The 14,036-nt window shown below is 35.8% G+C and overlaps 1 protein-coding gene across 1 annotated transcript; it reads right to left on the bottom strand.

The window, feature by feature from the left end:
* Positions 1-35: 35 nt before the first annotated feature.
* Positions 36-12,314, bottom strand: LOC111398835 (protein NSP-INTERACTING KINASE 3-like). The gene is made up of 12 exons (XM_023025946.1): positions 11,478-12,314; positions 11,124-11,256; positions 10,939-11,010; positions 3,617-3,760; positions 3,437-3,508; positions 3,252-3,311; positions 3,063-3,160; positions 2,785-2,931; positions 1,944-2,239; positions 1,814-1,868; positions 1,212-1,603; positions 36-584 (listed from the first exon to the last, which is right to left on the bottom strand). The coding sequence occupies exons 1-12, from the start codon at positions 11,578-11,580 to the stop codon at positions 267-269; spliced, it is 1,890 nt and encodes a 629-aa protein (XP_022881714.1). The 5' UTR covers positions 11,581-12,314; the 3' UTR covers positions 36-266.
* Positions 12,315-14,036: the final 1,722 nt, after the last annotated feature.

The following is a 14,036-nucleotide window of genomic DNA, read 5'->3' as shown; positions in this document are numbered from 1 at the left end:
AAAAAAAAAAAAAACAGATGTTACAAACCAGCTCGTCCTGCCACAAAAAGGGCTGTATCGGGCCATTCACTTTACCCTTTTGACACAACTGCGAAAATCTAGCATGCTGGAGGTAAAAAACACAGAATGTACATGGCTTTCTCTTCTTTTTACAGGATGAATACATGCAGGTGATAGTTACAGTCTATATTTCTCATTTCAAGCTTAGAAAATTAATGGCATAGAAAAAAGAACATGTATACAGAAGAAAGAAACAAAACTGACTGTTATCTTGGGCCAGAGAGTTCCATTGCCTCAACCACAAGAGATGATTCTTCAATGAATTCAGAATATTTCTGAGGATGATTTTCGTAAGCAGGATACCTTGGAGTGTCGACTGTCTGGCACGAATCCCATTTCTCGACTAGGCCATCGCCTTCCAACATCCTTAAAACTTCAGACATCTTAGGACGGTGTGTAGGATTGAATTGTGTACAAAGGAGCGCAACTTGAACAATTTCTTCCAGTTCAACTTTGTCGAAATTGTTCTTTAAATCTTTGTCCACCATAAGATTCAGTTTCCCATCTTTATGGAGCTTCTTCACCTGGGAAAATTGTACATATCATGGATTAAACCTTAATAATTAATTCTGAGAGCAATAATAAGCAAACAAAAACAAGTAAACGCAAAGGATCACATAGATATATAATGTTAATCTTAAAGTGATAGCTATATCCACTCGCAACTGCAGATTTTACTAAAACTTTGAGAAGAAGTTTACAATGGAAATCTCCCTCTCGATATATCCACCTAATATCCTTTACATAATTGAGAAACTAAGATAAGTAAACAGTGTAATTAGGCATTACACAATATACATTTAGAGTGTTGAATTTCTCAATCCACTAAATGACGATATAATTACAAAAAAATGCAGATTGACGTTCCAATGGAAAAGCAGGTGCAAGGGTGATGTGCATATGCATTATGCCAAGAAAACGGATATATGAATTTTGAGAAATTGCAATACTCTGTAACCTTTACCAAATTTCTTAATATACAACAAATAACAATACAATACTGCAAAAAGTCTAGTACAAAATTGCAGTAAACTTCAACATAGCCATAATAGGTGCCATAAGGTAATATAAACTGGCCCCACAAATAATGTGCACAATGCAAACAAAAATGCAAGTAATTTGTGTCCGGGGAGAGATAGAGATAAACTTACCCGATCAAGCATTACACCTTTCTGGTTGGTACCCCGGCCAAAATCCACAGCCTTCTGTCCCGTGATGAGCTCAAGAAGTAAGATTCCAAACCCAAACACATCGGTTTTCTCTGATGATTGACCTGTTGACAGATACTCAGGAGCAATGTGGCCAACAGTTCCACGAACAGCTGTTGTAACATGAGAATCCCGGTGATCCAATAGCTTTGCCAATCCAAAATCCCCAACTACCGCCTCAAAGTCTTCGTCCAACAGAATGTTGGCTGCTTTGACATCACGATGGATAATTTTGGGGTCACATTGTTCGTGCAAATATACTAGCCCCCTCGCAGTTCCTAAGGCTATTCTTCTTCGCCTCAACCAGTCTAATACTGGCTGTCCATGTACATGATCTGGAAAGAAATATAATTTATAACATCCATCAGACCTGGTAATGATGCTAGGTTGGATAATATTGGACACTATTAAGGAAGAAAAAGAAGTTAAAAATCTTGGTTAGTGTATTTTTCAATCATGTCCACTACTGTCCAGACTGCCAAACATGCATTATATGGTTTGAGAATTGATTAAAAAAACAAAAGCACATATACAAAGAGCCAAACCTTTCAATCTAGAGGCCACACTCCCATTTGGCATAAACGGATAGACTAGAAGGCGCTCATTTTCGGTTGAGCAAAAACCCCAAAGGCGGAGGAGGTTCCGATGAACAGCAAGACTAATTGTNGGATAGACTAGAAGGCGCTCATTTTCGGTTGAGCAAAAACCCCAAAGGCGGAGGAGGTTCCGATGAACAGCAAGACTAATTGTTTCTACTTCTGTCTGAAACTGAATTTCGCCGCCAACAGCATTATAGTCTTTCAATCTTTTGACAGCTACCACAGTCCCATCACTTAAGCTGCCCTTGTACACAATCCCGAACCCTCCCTTTCCCAAAATATTCTTTGAACTGAAATGGTCGGTTGCAGCTCGGAGTTCCTTAAAAGTAAACCTTCTTAAATGACCCAAGCATACCTCTAAATCATATTGATCTGCCAATCAACATGACATTGGTCAAAAGGCCGACTAAAGAAGGAAAAAGTGAAGGATAACACTATGTCTAACAAACGAAGGGAAGAGAAAAGGGCCAGGCTCACAGATAAAGATATATAATACATTAAGAGCAAAAGTAACTAATGATGATTATTCTGCTGTTGATTCTAGGGAACGTAAATCAAAGCACTATTTAGTGCATGTTTATCAAAGCATACAATTGTTCATAAACGGGTCAAACTTAATTTTATCGACAAATTTTGTAGGATCCACAACTTCTATCTACTTTTTAATCCCACATTATTATAAGCTTTGACAAACATGCACTAATCAAAGATAACAGTTATTTTATTTAAAAGGTCCCCTGTAATATTCACATGTAGAACGTTCTTATTTTATCGTAAATTAGTTTTCGTACACTAGGATTCTAAAAGTACGCTATAGTATTGTATTGTAAAGCATACAGCTATATGGAGTTTAGAATAATACGAATATGTATCATGAAAAGCACATCCAAATAGTACATGGAAATGTAATGAAGTACCATTAACATCAAAGAAAATCTGCTGATTGTGTCTATATCGCCACCAAACAAGCAACCCAATTACAACTATAACTATTAAGGCTGCACTGAAGCTTGAACCAAAAGCAACGGCAACATGATGACTTCTGACACCAGATTCTGATTGACCTAGAAATCAAATATAAATATAAAACAATCTACTCTTAATACATAAAACAGCACTGTCGAAGGACTTTTTCTTTCTCTTACTATTTCTTCGTGTGTCTGAACTCACCAACATCAGAGGATAGAATACATACCTTTCACTGTATCTGGAGGGAAGGACAACGGTTCTGGATAGACGGCTGAACAATTGTTTTCAGAATTCTGCCCGCAAATCAATGGATTGCCAACTATTCTGAAAGTCATGTAAAGCGATATGATTACTTCAAATTAGTAACTTATTCTACGTGACTAGCATACTAATCGGTATGGATGGAGTAACTTACTTGAATGTTCTAGCAGAAACTTTTGGCAAGGGACCACTCACATTATTGAAAGATAGGTCCCTGCGATCAATTAATTATTGTCAGTGTTTAACACAAACATTAAAGTAACAAACTTAATTTCTTCCCTAGATAATTCAACATCAGTTTGAGAAACAGGTAGAACCAAGAAAGGCATGAAAGCATACACCAGAGAGAGGCTTTCGAGTTTAGACAGAGAGTCGGGAATTGATCCAGTAAAGCTGTTGTTGTTGAGGCGTCTGTCTTGCACAAAGAAGAACAATTACACGAGCCAATCCAAAGTCAATGGAAATATCCAATTGCAAAATCTTTAGCTAGTCAAGATTGGCAAAGTCCATAAAACTCACAGGTAATTCAAACTCTTCAGGTCCCCGAGAGAACTCGAAAGTTCACCATTAAATTTATTGTTGGAGAGATCAAGTGTCTGAAGTTTCTGTAACTTCCCAATTGCAGCAGGAATAGGACCCCAAATGTCATTGTTTTGCAGCAACCTACAGAGGCATGTGAAAACCTTAGTCATAACATCACGGCTTCTGCATTAGCCATCAAAGGACAGCACATTTAAGACTGGGAGTTACTTATCTTCAAGCTCAAAATTTTACTTGAGGGGAAGATTCACATACAACTATTAAGTATAAGCCAAATCCCCAGAGAGCAATAATGAGCCAAATGGAAGACAGAAAAACAAGTATATTTATAATCGTACACCCTCCTCCATACAAGATTTTGTAAGGATTTTTAATTAAAGATGGGCTTGTATGTGTGAATAATTGTGTTAAATTATAGGCTATCGAATTCGGTTGAGCCCAATTAAAGTGATCTACTAAGGTTTCGATTTTGGACTTTAATGTATCCAATTAAAGTATGGGTTTACATATGTGTAGAAACCGGGCCCAAATCCTAATTCTATGATGGGCCGAATTAGGTCAAAGGGATTCCCTATATAAATAGGTTATGGTCCTCCGATCACACACACATATTATTCATTCTCCACTGCATCCCATCACAGAGAGGAAAATGAGACTGCGTGTAGATTTAGAACACTATACCGCGAAATTCATATTGCATTAACCATGTCTGATTCAGGTACGCTTCCGCTTTAATTCTTGTATTTCTTGATGATTTAACATGAAAAATCCGGTAATTTAAAGCACTAAATTATCCAACAAGTGGTATCAGAACCTTTTCATGTTGAATCATTAAGAATCGAATAATTTTAGTTTGGTTCTTGCAATATATTTTGAAATTTTCACATTTAACAATTTTTAGTTATATATTTTGTTAAATTTGAAAAATTTTTACGGTATAATTCTTGTTATTTTCGAAATTCGGATTAATGGTTGAGAAAATTTAGATTTGGAATTCGGATTTTTTTATTCAGATTTCAGTACAATTTTTTTTTTTATATAAAAAAAAAAAATTAAATATATTCCGGCAGCGGCAGTGGCGCCGCTACCGACTACGTAGCCGGCGCTGCTGCGTGGGGTAGCAGCGCTGGGCGTGCTACAGGCGCCGACAGGTGCGCTGCCACCAGAAGAAGGAGAAAAGAAATTTTTTTGGTTGGTTTTCAGCTTCTGCCAAATTTTGGGGGCGGGGGCTTCCTCTATAAATTAGGAAAGTTGAAGCCCCTGGTTGCAATTAGGGTTAGGGTTATAAATTTAAGGTTTCAGTCTCTAACCTTTAAGTTATATTAAGATTTGGGCCTTTAAGTTTTGGATTTAATAATTCAATCCCTAAGGTTTAAAATTAATTAATTTGGGCCATTAAAGTTCTGAATTTATAATTAAAGCCCTCAAAATTTAATTATTAATTCAAATTGGCCCCCTAAGTTCATAATTAATTCAAATTGACCCCTAAAGTTTCAAATTTTTAAAATTTGATCCCTAAAGTTTTGAATTAGTCAATTTTGGCCCCTAAAGTTTTAAAATTTGTTCTAATTGATCCTCTAAAGTATTGAATTAATTCATTATGGTCCATAAAGTTTCAAGTTTATTAATTTCAACCTCTAAAGTTTGAAATTAATTAATTTTGCCCCCTTAAAGTTTTGAATTATTAATCCTAAGGCCCCTAAAGTTTAAAACTAATCAAAATATGCAAAACTGATGATTCTCTTTCTCAAATTTTGGTACTAAAAACTCTTTTAAGAGATATGATATTCGAAAATTAGTTAATTGAAGCAACATGTTGCCAAAACAACCTCTCTTGTGAAAATTGACTAACTTAGAATGTTAAAAAGTGTTTGTGCATGTATTATTCATGGGAATATTGGTCGGCCCAAAGGAAGGTCAATATTTAGCCGAATACACGTGCACCTGTGGTGATAAACGTGTGACGATTATTTGGTTTAATGTGTGATCAATAAATCGGTTCAAAAAAAGGTTTATTGATTAACAAGTTGTTTTATCGTCAATGTTTGATCACTACGCCAAGAGTACCGCTTACAAGTCAATATCTCTGTCCAAAGACTGGATATTGATGTTGTGCTTGGTATCTTGTGATGGGCCCTATCACTATTTGAGATTATTATTATTATTTGCATATTAAAGATATTCAAAGTAAGCTACTCATAATAATCGTTCCCTAATTTAGTTTCAGGTTCTACTGCTAATATCTCTGCTAGCATCAATTCAATTCCAATGCTAAATGGCACAAACTTCAGGGCTTGGCAAGAGAATGCGATGATTGTTCTCGGAGTCATGGACCTAGACCTTGCTTTACGAGTCGATCAACCTACTGCACTTACTGATAAGAGTACCTCTGATGACAAGAGGGAGATGGAAAAGTGGGAACGATCGAACCGCATAAGCTTAATGGTCATGAAGTGTGCTATTCCAGAAGCATTCCGGGGCACTATGTCCGATAAGGTGACTACGGCTAAGGGTTTTCTTGAGGACCTTGAGAAGAGGTTTGCCAAGAATGAAAAGGTTGAAGCAAGTACACTTTTGGCAAATCTTGTCTCAATGAGGTATAAAGGGAAAGGAAACATTCGGGAGTACATTATGGAAATGTCTTACATTGCTTCAAAACTAAAGGTACTAAAGTTGGATTTATCTGAAAACTTATTGGTGCACTTGGTTCTGATATTCCTTCCGGCACATTTCAGTCAATTCAAGGTGAGCTACAACTGTTAAAAGGACTCATGGTCCCTTAATGAGTTCATCTCACACTGTGTCCAGGAAGAGGAAAGACTGAAGCATGAGAAGACAGAAAGTGCTCATTTAGCCACTACCTCTAAGGACAAAAGCAACAAGAAAAGGAAGATTAATAAGGAAGCTGCGAGTACGGCACCACAAAAGAAACGGCATAAGAAACCAACTGAAGGCGGTTGTTTCTTCTGTGGAGCTGCAGGTCATAAGAAGAAGAATTGCACCAATTACCACGCATGGCGTGTAAAGAAAGGTACTCTTCTTCATTTGGTTTGTTTTGAGGTTAATTTAACTTCGGTACCTAGACATACATGGTGGATAGATTCTGGTGCAACAACTCACATCAGTATGTCTATGCAGGGTTGCCTGAGTTGCCGAAAACCAAGTGATGGTGAAAGATACATCTATGCTGAAGACGGCAAGAAGGTAAAAGTAGAGGCAATAGAAAAATTTAGATTATTGTTAAAGACTGAATTTTATTTGAATCTTGTTGAGACATTTATTGTACCGTCTTTTAGACGGAATTTGATTTCTATTTCTGTTTTGGACAAATTTGGTTATACTTGTTCATTTGAAAATGGAATATTTAGTCTGTTTCATGATTCAAAATTGGTTGGTTCCAATTCTTTATCAAACTACGATAATCTTTATTCAATTGATATAATTACTTCTTCTAATAAAACCTTGCATGTAAGTACTCGAGGTGTAAAGCGAAAATTAAACGGCAAAAATTTTGCCTCGTTGTGGCACAAGAGATTAGGTCACATCTCCAAAAGGAGAATTGAGAGACTTGTGTCTGACGGGATTCTCGACCCTCTTGACTTCACAGATTATGATTTGTGTGTCAACTGTATAAAGGGAAAACAAACCAATAAAAGGAGATTTCAAGCCAATAGGACTTCGAATGTCTTAGAACTTATACATACGAATATTTGTGGAACATTCCCTACGGGTTCTTGGAATGGTCAACAATATTTTATAACTTTCATAGACGACTTTTCAAGATATGGCTACGTATATCTCATTCATGAAAAATCACAGTCACTGGATGTGTTCAAAAACTATAAAGTTGAAGTTGAGAACCAACTCAGCAAAAGGATTAAAAGCGTCAGATCTGACCGTGGGGGTGAATACTATGGGAGATATGACGGTTCTGGTGAACAGCGTCCAGGACCATTTGCTAAATTCCTAGAGGAATGCAGTCTCGTCCCACAGTACACTATGCCGGGTTCGCCCACTATGAATGGTGTTGCTGAGAGACGAAACAGAACGCTTAAGGACATGGTGAGGAGTATGATTAGTTATTCTTCCTTACCAGAATCTCTCTGGGGTGAAGTATTAAAGACTGCAGCTTATATACTCAACAGAGTTCCAACTTAGGCCATTAATAAAACCCCATATGAGCTTTGGACGGGCAAAAAGCCTAGTTTGAAGCATATACATATTTGGGGGTGTCCAGTTGAGGCAAGGCCCTATAAGCCAAATGAAAAGGAAATGGATGCAAGGACCATCAGTTGCTATTTCATTAGATATTCTGAAAGGTCCAGGGGTTACAAGTTTTATGATCCCACAACTAAGGCAATTTTCGAGACAGGAAATGCTAGGTTCTTTGAGGATGTTGAGTTTGCGGGGGGAGAAAGGGTTACAGGCTTTGTCTTTGAGGAGGAATATGTTGAAATTCCTCCAATTGTCATTGACAATGATCAGGTTTCTATCCTTGATATTGTTCAAAAAGCAACTCTGGATCAAGATAATGTCATACCCCTCTCAAGATCAACAAATTGTTCCAGAAGAACAAACTCTACAGCCTCGAGAACCAATGTCATTAAGAAGATCCACTAGAGAGAGGAGAAGTGCGGTTTCGAATGATTACATCGTATTTCTTCAAGAACATGAAGTTGATATTGGAATGGTGGAAGATGATCCGATCAACTTCCGTCAAGCCATGGAAAGTTCTAACTCTCAAAAGGGGCTCGATGCTATGAATGAAGAGATAAAGTCCATGAAGGACAATGACGTATGGGACCTCGTTCCATTGCCTGAAGGTGCGAAACCCATTGGTTGCAAATGGATATTTAAGACCAAGAGGGATTTGAAAGGTGATATAGATAGGTATAAGGCTCGTCTTGTCGCAAAGGGCTTTACATATAAAGAAGGCATCGATTATAAAGAGACTTTCTCTCCGGTTTCTTCGAAAAACTCTTTCAGGACTATAATGGCATTGATAGCGCATTTCGATCTTGAGCTACATCAGATGGATGTTAAAACAGCGTTTCTCAATGGTGACATTGATGAAACAATTTATATGGTACAACCAGAAAACTTTGCATCGGACGATGCAAAGCAAATGGTTTGTAAATTAAAGAAATTCATCTATGGACTCAAATAGGCGTCTCGTCAATGGTATTACAAGTTTCATCAGATGATCATCTCATTTGGTTTTGAGATGAATTTGGTCGATAATTGTATATACCACAAGTATACCACAAGTTCAGTGGGAGCAAGTATATTTTTCTGGTTTTATATGTCGATGACATATTGCTTACCAGCAATGATATAGGCTTATTGCACGAAACCAAGAGATTACTAGCAAAGAATTTTGAGATGAAAGATTTTGGTGATGCCTCTTTTGTATTAGGAATTTAGATACACCGAGATCGTTCTCGAGGTATTCTTGAATTATCACAAAAGAGTTATATCGAAAAGGTACTTAAAAGATATGGCATACAAGATTGTAAACCATGTGACACCCCTGTGGCTAAAAGAGACAAGTTCAGCTTAAGTCAGTGCCCTAAAAATGACTTGGAAATTAAAAAAATGCAGAAGATTCCTTATTCCTCAGCTATAGGGAGTCTGATGTATGCTCAAGTTTATACGCGTCCAGATATAGCGTACATTGTTGGGATGCTAGGGAGATATTTGAGTAACCTGGGAATGGATCATTGGAAAGCAGCCAAACGGGTCATGCGGTATTTACAGAGAACAAAAGACTACATGCTCACATATTGGAGATCGGATCAGTTGGAGATCATCGGTTATTCTGATTCCGATTTCGCGGGATGCCAAGATAGTAGGAGATCCACTTCAGGCTATATTTACCTGCTTGCTGGAGGTGCTATTTCCTGGAAGAGTGCCAAGCAGACACTCATAGCTACTCCCACTATGGCAGCGGAGTTTATAGCGTGTTATGAGACATCAAATCATGGAATATGACTGCGTAATTTTGTCACTGGGCTGTGTATTGTGGACAATATAGAAAGACCACTTAAGATATTTTGTGACAATAAATCAGCAGTTAAAGAAAGAGTTCAGAGTGGACAGGTGTCAATAGAGCATATTGGAACAAACTTCATGGTTGCGGATCCGCTTACTAAGGGATTGATACCCAAGGTCTTTCATGAGCACACTGCTCATATGGGTGTAATGTCTCTTGAGGATATCTAGTTTCAGTGGGTATTTGTATTTTTTGCTTTTCATATTGGACACATGTACTATTATTTTGAATACGATTTAAAGTTAAAGTTATTTTCAGTTATAAAGTTATTTGGTTAATTTTCTCTGAACTTGTTTAAAATAATCTCACTAAGGTATTAAGGTGAATCAGTTGAAAATAGACATATTACAGATCACATTACATGTAATTTGCATGCTACACATCCATGCTTGATCCATGTCATTCGGTTATATTGATATACGTGACCATTGATGGGTTTAACTACGTGAAAGTAGCGAAAGCCGCTTTGATCCTATGTTGATATGATTGATGGACAGAATTGTTTGGGGATACATTCGGTAATGATAGCAAAATTCTGAGTACTCATAAGGTTATGTTTAGTGCACAATTATAAGGTGACACATATAGCCCAAGTGGAAGATTATAAGGATTTTTAATTAAAGATGGGCTTGTATGTGTGAATAATTGTGTATTAAATTATAGGCTATCGAATTCGGTTGAGCCCAATTAAAGTGATCTAATAACGCTTCGATTTTGGGCTTTAATGTATCCAATTAAAGTATGGGTTTACATATGTGTAGAGACCGGGCCCACATCCTAATTCTATGATGGGCCAAATTAGGTCAAAGGACGTCCCTATATAAATAGGTTATGGTCCCCAGATCACACGCACGTATTATTCATTCTCTACTGCATCTCATCATAGAGAGGAAAACGAGACTGCGTGTAAATTTGGAAGACTTTAACTATGTCTGATTCAGGTACGCTTCCACTTTAATTTTAGTATTTCTTGATAATTTAACATGAAAGATCCGGTAATTTAAAACACTAAATTATCCCAACAGATTTTCCTCACATCTGTCTTATCTCAAAGAAAAAAATGAACCCCCTCCCCTAAATTAGAGTGGCCTACCGCCATCCTGCAACACCCAGCGAACTTATCGCAGTCGAGGAGATAAGTAAAAGTATAGAAAGCTCTGCGTAGTAGTTCATCCAACTACAATGCAATAAAGGAAAATAAACACAGCATATAATTAAAGCTGGATAACAATGACATTAGAAAACTTACACAGACTGCAAGTTAGTGAGGTTCCCAACTCCAGCTGATAAGGTTCCGGACAAACTCAGACTAGGTAATCCTCTAACAACGATGAAGACCAACAAAAAATTGTACATTTGAGCACATATTGTTCAAGAATAAAGAGTTACAACAGTCATTTCTCTAAAAATAAATAGAATGGGAGGCCAACTTACAAAGCAGAAACATATCCATCTGGGGAACAAGTAACCATCCTCCAACTACAAGGATCTACAGAATTAGCATCCCAATTTTCCAAAACTTCATGTGGATCGTGTAAATCACTCTTTATAGCCATCAAAGCTACAACTGTATAAAAGAAAAGAAAAAGAATTCAATCTTCAAAATTAGAGATATATATCATCCAAAAAAAAGAAAAAAAAATTGTATGTATATATATATTTGAGGCCATAGTATTTCAAACTCCAAATACAGAAGGAGGGAAAATGGATTCTTGACCAATTCTACTACAATCAAACGTAGAAGTAAATAAATCAAATCAAAAGAGAAACACAAAGAAAGAACTAGACCTTCATAGTTGATACCAGAAGGAGATAGTGTTGAATAAGAACCCTCTATCAATGCCAAAACCACCAATCCCACTTTCCAAAGTAGAGATTTGTTACTTTCCATTCTCAGATAATACTCACTCCAATTTAGCTTCGCACAATCTTGGCTTCCTCCATAGAATAAGCCATTCTCACATGAATTAACCGCCTCCACATTTTCTGATTACCCTATAGAGAAATCTTATTTTTCTCCACAAGAAGCTCAAAATTCCACTTTTGAGCTCAAAGAGTGCATAAACTTGAGATAAAACAGAGCCCAGATGATAAATTTGCAGTCTTGCACAATTACAAAGAATTATGCTAAAATAGACAGGAGAAAATCCAAGAAAATGAAGGGCAATTTCTTGAGAAAGAGCAGAAAACTGAGCCTGAAATTCTTAAGAGTCTTGAGATCTGGGATTGTAACTGATCCCTACGAAATTCTATTTGCCTATATGGAAATGAATTTTAGCTTCTTCACACCAAATTCGTTCAAGATTAGCTTCAAAATCTTTATCCAGCTGTAACTGAAGCATGTTACTACCATACTGTGCGATTTACCAGAAAAATACAAAAAGTCCAAAACATAAGGCCAGACCTTCCCAGATGCATATGTGGACACTGTGAAATGAATAAAATAATTCGAAACAAAAGACAGTCTTAAATGTGCAAATCTTTTGATTTTAGGTGAACAAAAAGGAAATTTAATGCTATTTATTCAGTGATTTGGACTGAAGGGGTGTGTGGGATTGATTAGATAGAACAGTGAGACTATCTTAAAAGCAAAAAGCAAAGGAAATTCTTGCAGATATGTTATTGGCAGGTCACATGCTTGGCTTGTCCTAGTCTCTGTTGGCTTTTCAACTTTTTGAATTTTTTCTTGCAGTTTTAAAATGATTTTTGTTATCTTACGTTTAGGCAGATAGGGCCCACCATACTACAGTGCGCCTTTTATTTGTTACTGATTGATCTTTTACTCTTTATCAAAATCTCAATTAGGTCCTTCAACTTTAGGTCCCGTTTGAGAGTGATTTTTTATCTAAAAAAATTGATTTTTTTACCATAATTTCACTATTTCAGTCGTAATTTTTGACTCCTTCTCTCATAGATGATCCCCACTTTTCCCCTAAAGGTCAAAAAATCAATTCTCAAAATCCCTATCAAATAGATCCTTAATTTGTTATGATTGAGTTCATAAACTTTAATTTCAATGTTTCACAGTTCTATCCACTTTTGTTGCATAGACATTATTTACATAGCTTAAGAGCAAAATATTAGCATTAAGTATGGTCACGATAATGATGCTAGCTGACCAAAATTTCAAGTCGTGAAAGTGATACGATAGGGGTGTTAGAGGTGGAACTTGATAGATGTTGAATATGATTTTTTTTGTCTTATTTTTTTCCCTTTTATCAAAGAAAAGGGTATTTCTATAATTTTAAATGCAAAATTAACAATAATTTTGTATAATTTCATGTTACTATAAGTCTAGCACTATGCACATTAAAAATTGAAAAAGATTTACACAACGCAGTTAAAAAATGAAGATTGAAAACAAAAGGTTAGTGGGGCCAAGGAGATGATGAAATAGCAAGGTGACTATTGCATCTTTATAAATAATATGATGATGGGATGAAATAGCCAAAATAATAAAAAAAAATTAATAATAATAATAAAATTATTCATGCTAATTAACTTATTATACAATAATGTATTGTTAAGACAAGTTGGTGTAGTGATTAGGTAAATAGTAGAGGGGTAAACAAAAAATGAATATTTAGAATTCCCATGAAACAACTCTTATGTTTACCATATTCTTTTCTTGGATTCCGTGACTGTGTGTCTTGTGTGTATTTGTGACAGAGGAAAAGTCTCCAAAATGCCCTCATGCCCTTGTAGAGTAACGAGGTGTTTGAGCCACGTTATTTTGGTAATAATGTATTATTAAATAGTGTATTTATTGAGAAATGTGTGGTTAAAAAATAAGAAAAATTTTTTAATCTGCATGTAATATTATTTTATTGAAGAATATATAATTAAAATGATGTTAAATCACTGTTTAAAAATATATTTTTTATAAAAATAATTGGCTCAAACATACCCTAAATATTAATTGAATAAAATTTTATCAAAGTCAAGTACTTGTATTCCACCCAACTAAAAAGATTTTAAAAAACGAACGACCTCAAAGTGTTTGTAAGTAGATTTCTGTTTAGTATTTGATGGGAATTGATGCCGTTATAGTTGCTTTAACAGAGGAAATGATTTCAAAATTAATTTGTTTCAATTTCAATAGTGTAATATTCATGAGAATTAAGCAGGTCTACAGATTCAATCGGAATTTGGTTTGGTTGCAAAGAAAAATTAATAAGAAAAAAAAACTAAACAACCAATTAGCTTTCCCAGAAATCGATTTTACCGATTTTTCAAGTTATATTTTATACAAAGAACAAATGTTTTATTTAATTTTTGCCACTAATTCAATGATTTGACTTTAACCTTTTTTTCATATCGATGTTCGGGCTCATTTTAAAAATACGT

The sequence above is a fragment of the Olea europaea genome, chromosome 8 (assembly GCF_002742605.1).
Source record: "Olea europaea var. sylvestris chromosome 8, O_europaea_v1, whole genome shotgun sequence".
Taxonomy (NCBI): Eukaryota; Viridiplantae; Streptophyta; class Magnoliopsida; order Lamiales; family Oleaceae; genus Olea; species Olea europaea.
The sequence above is the reverse complement of the archived record's forward strand: the minus strand, read 5'-3'. Positions and strand labels throughout refer to the sequence as shown.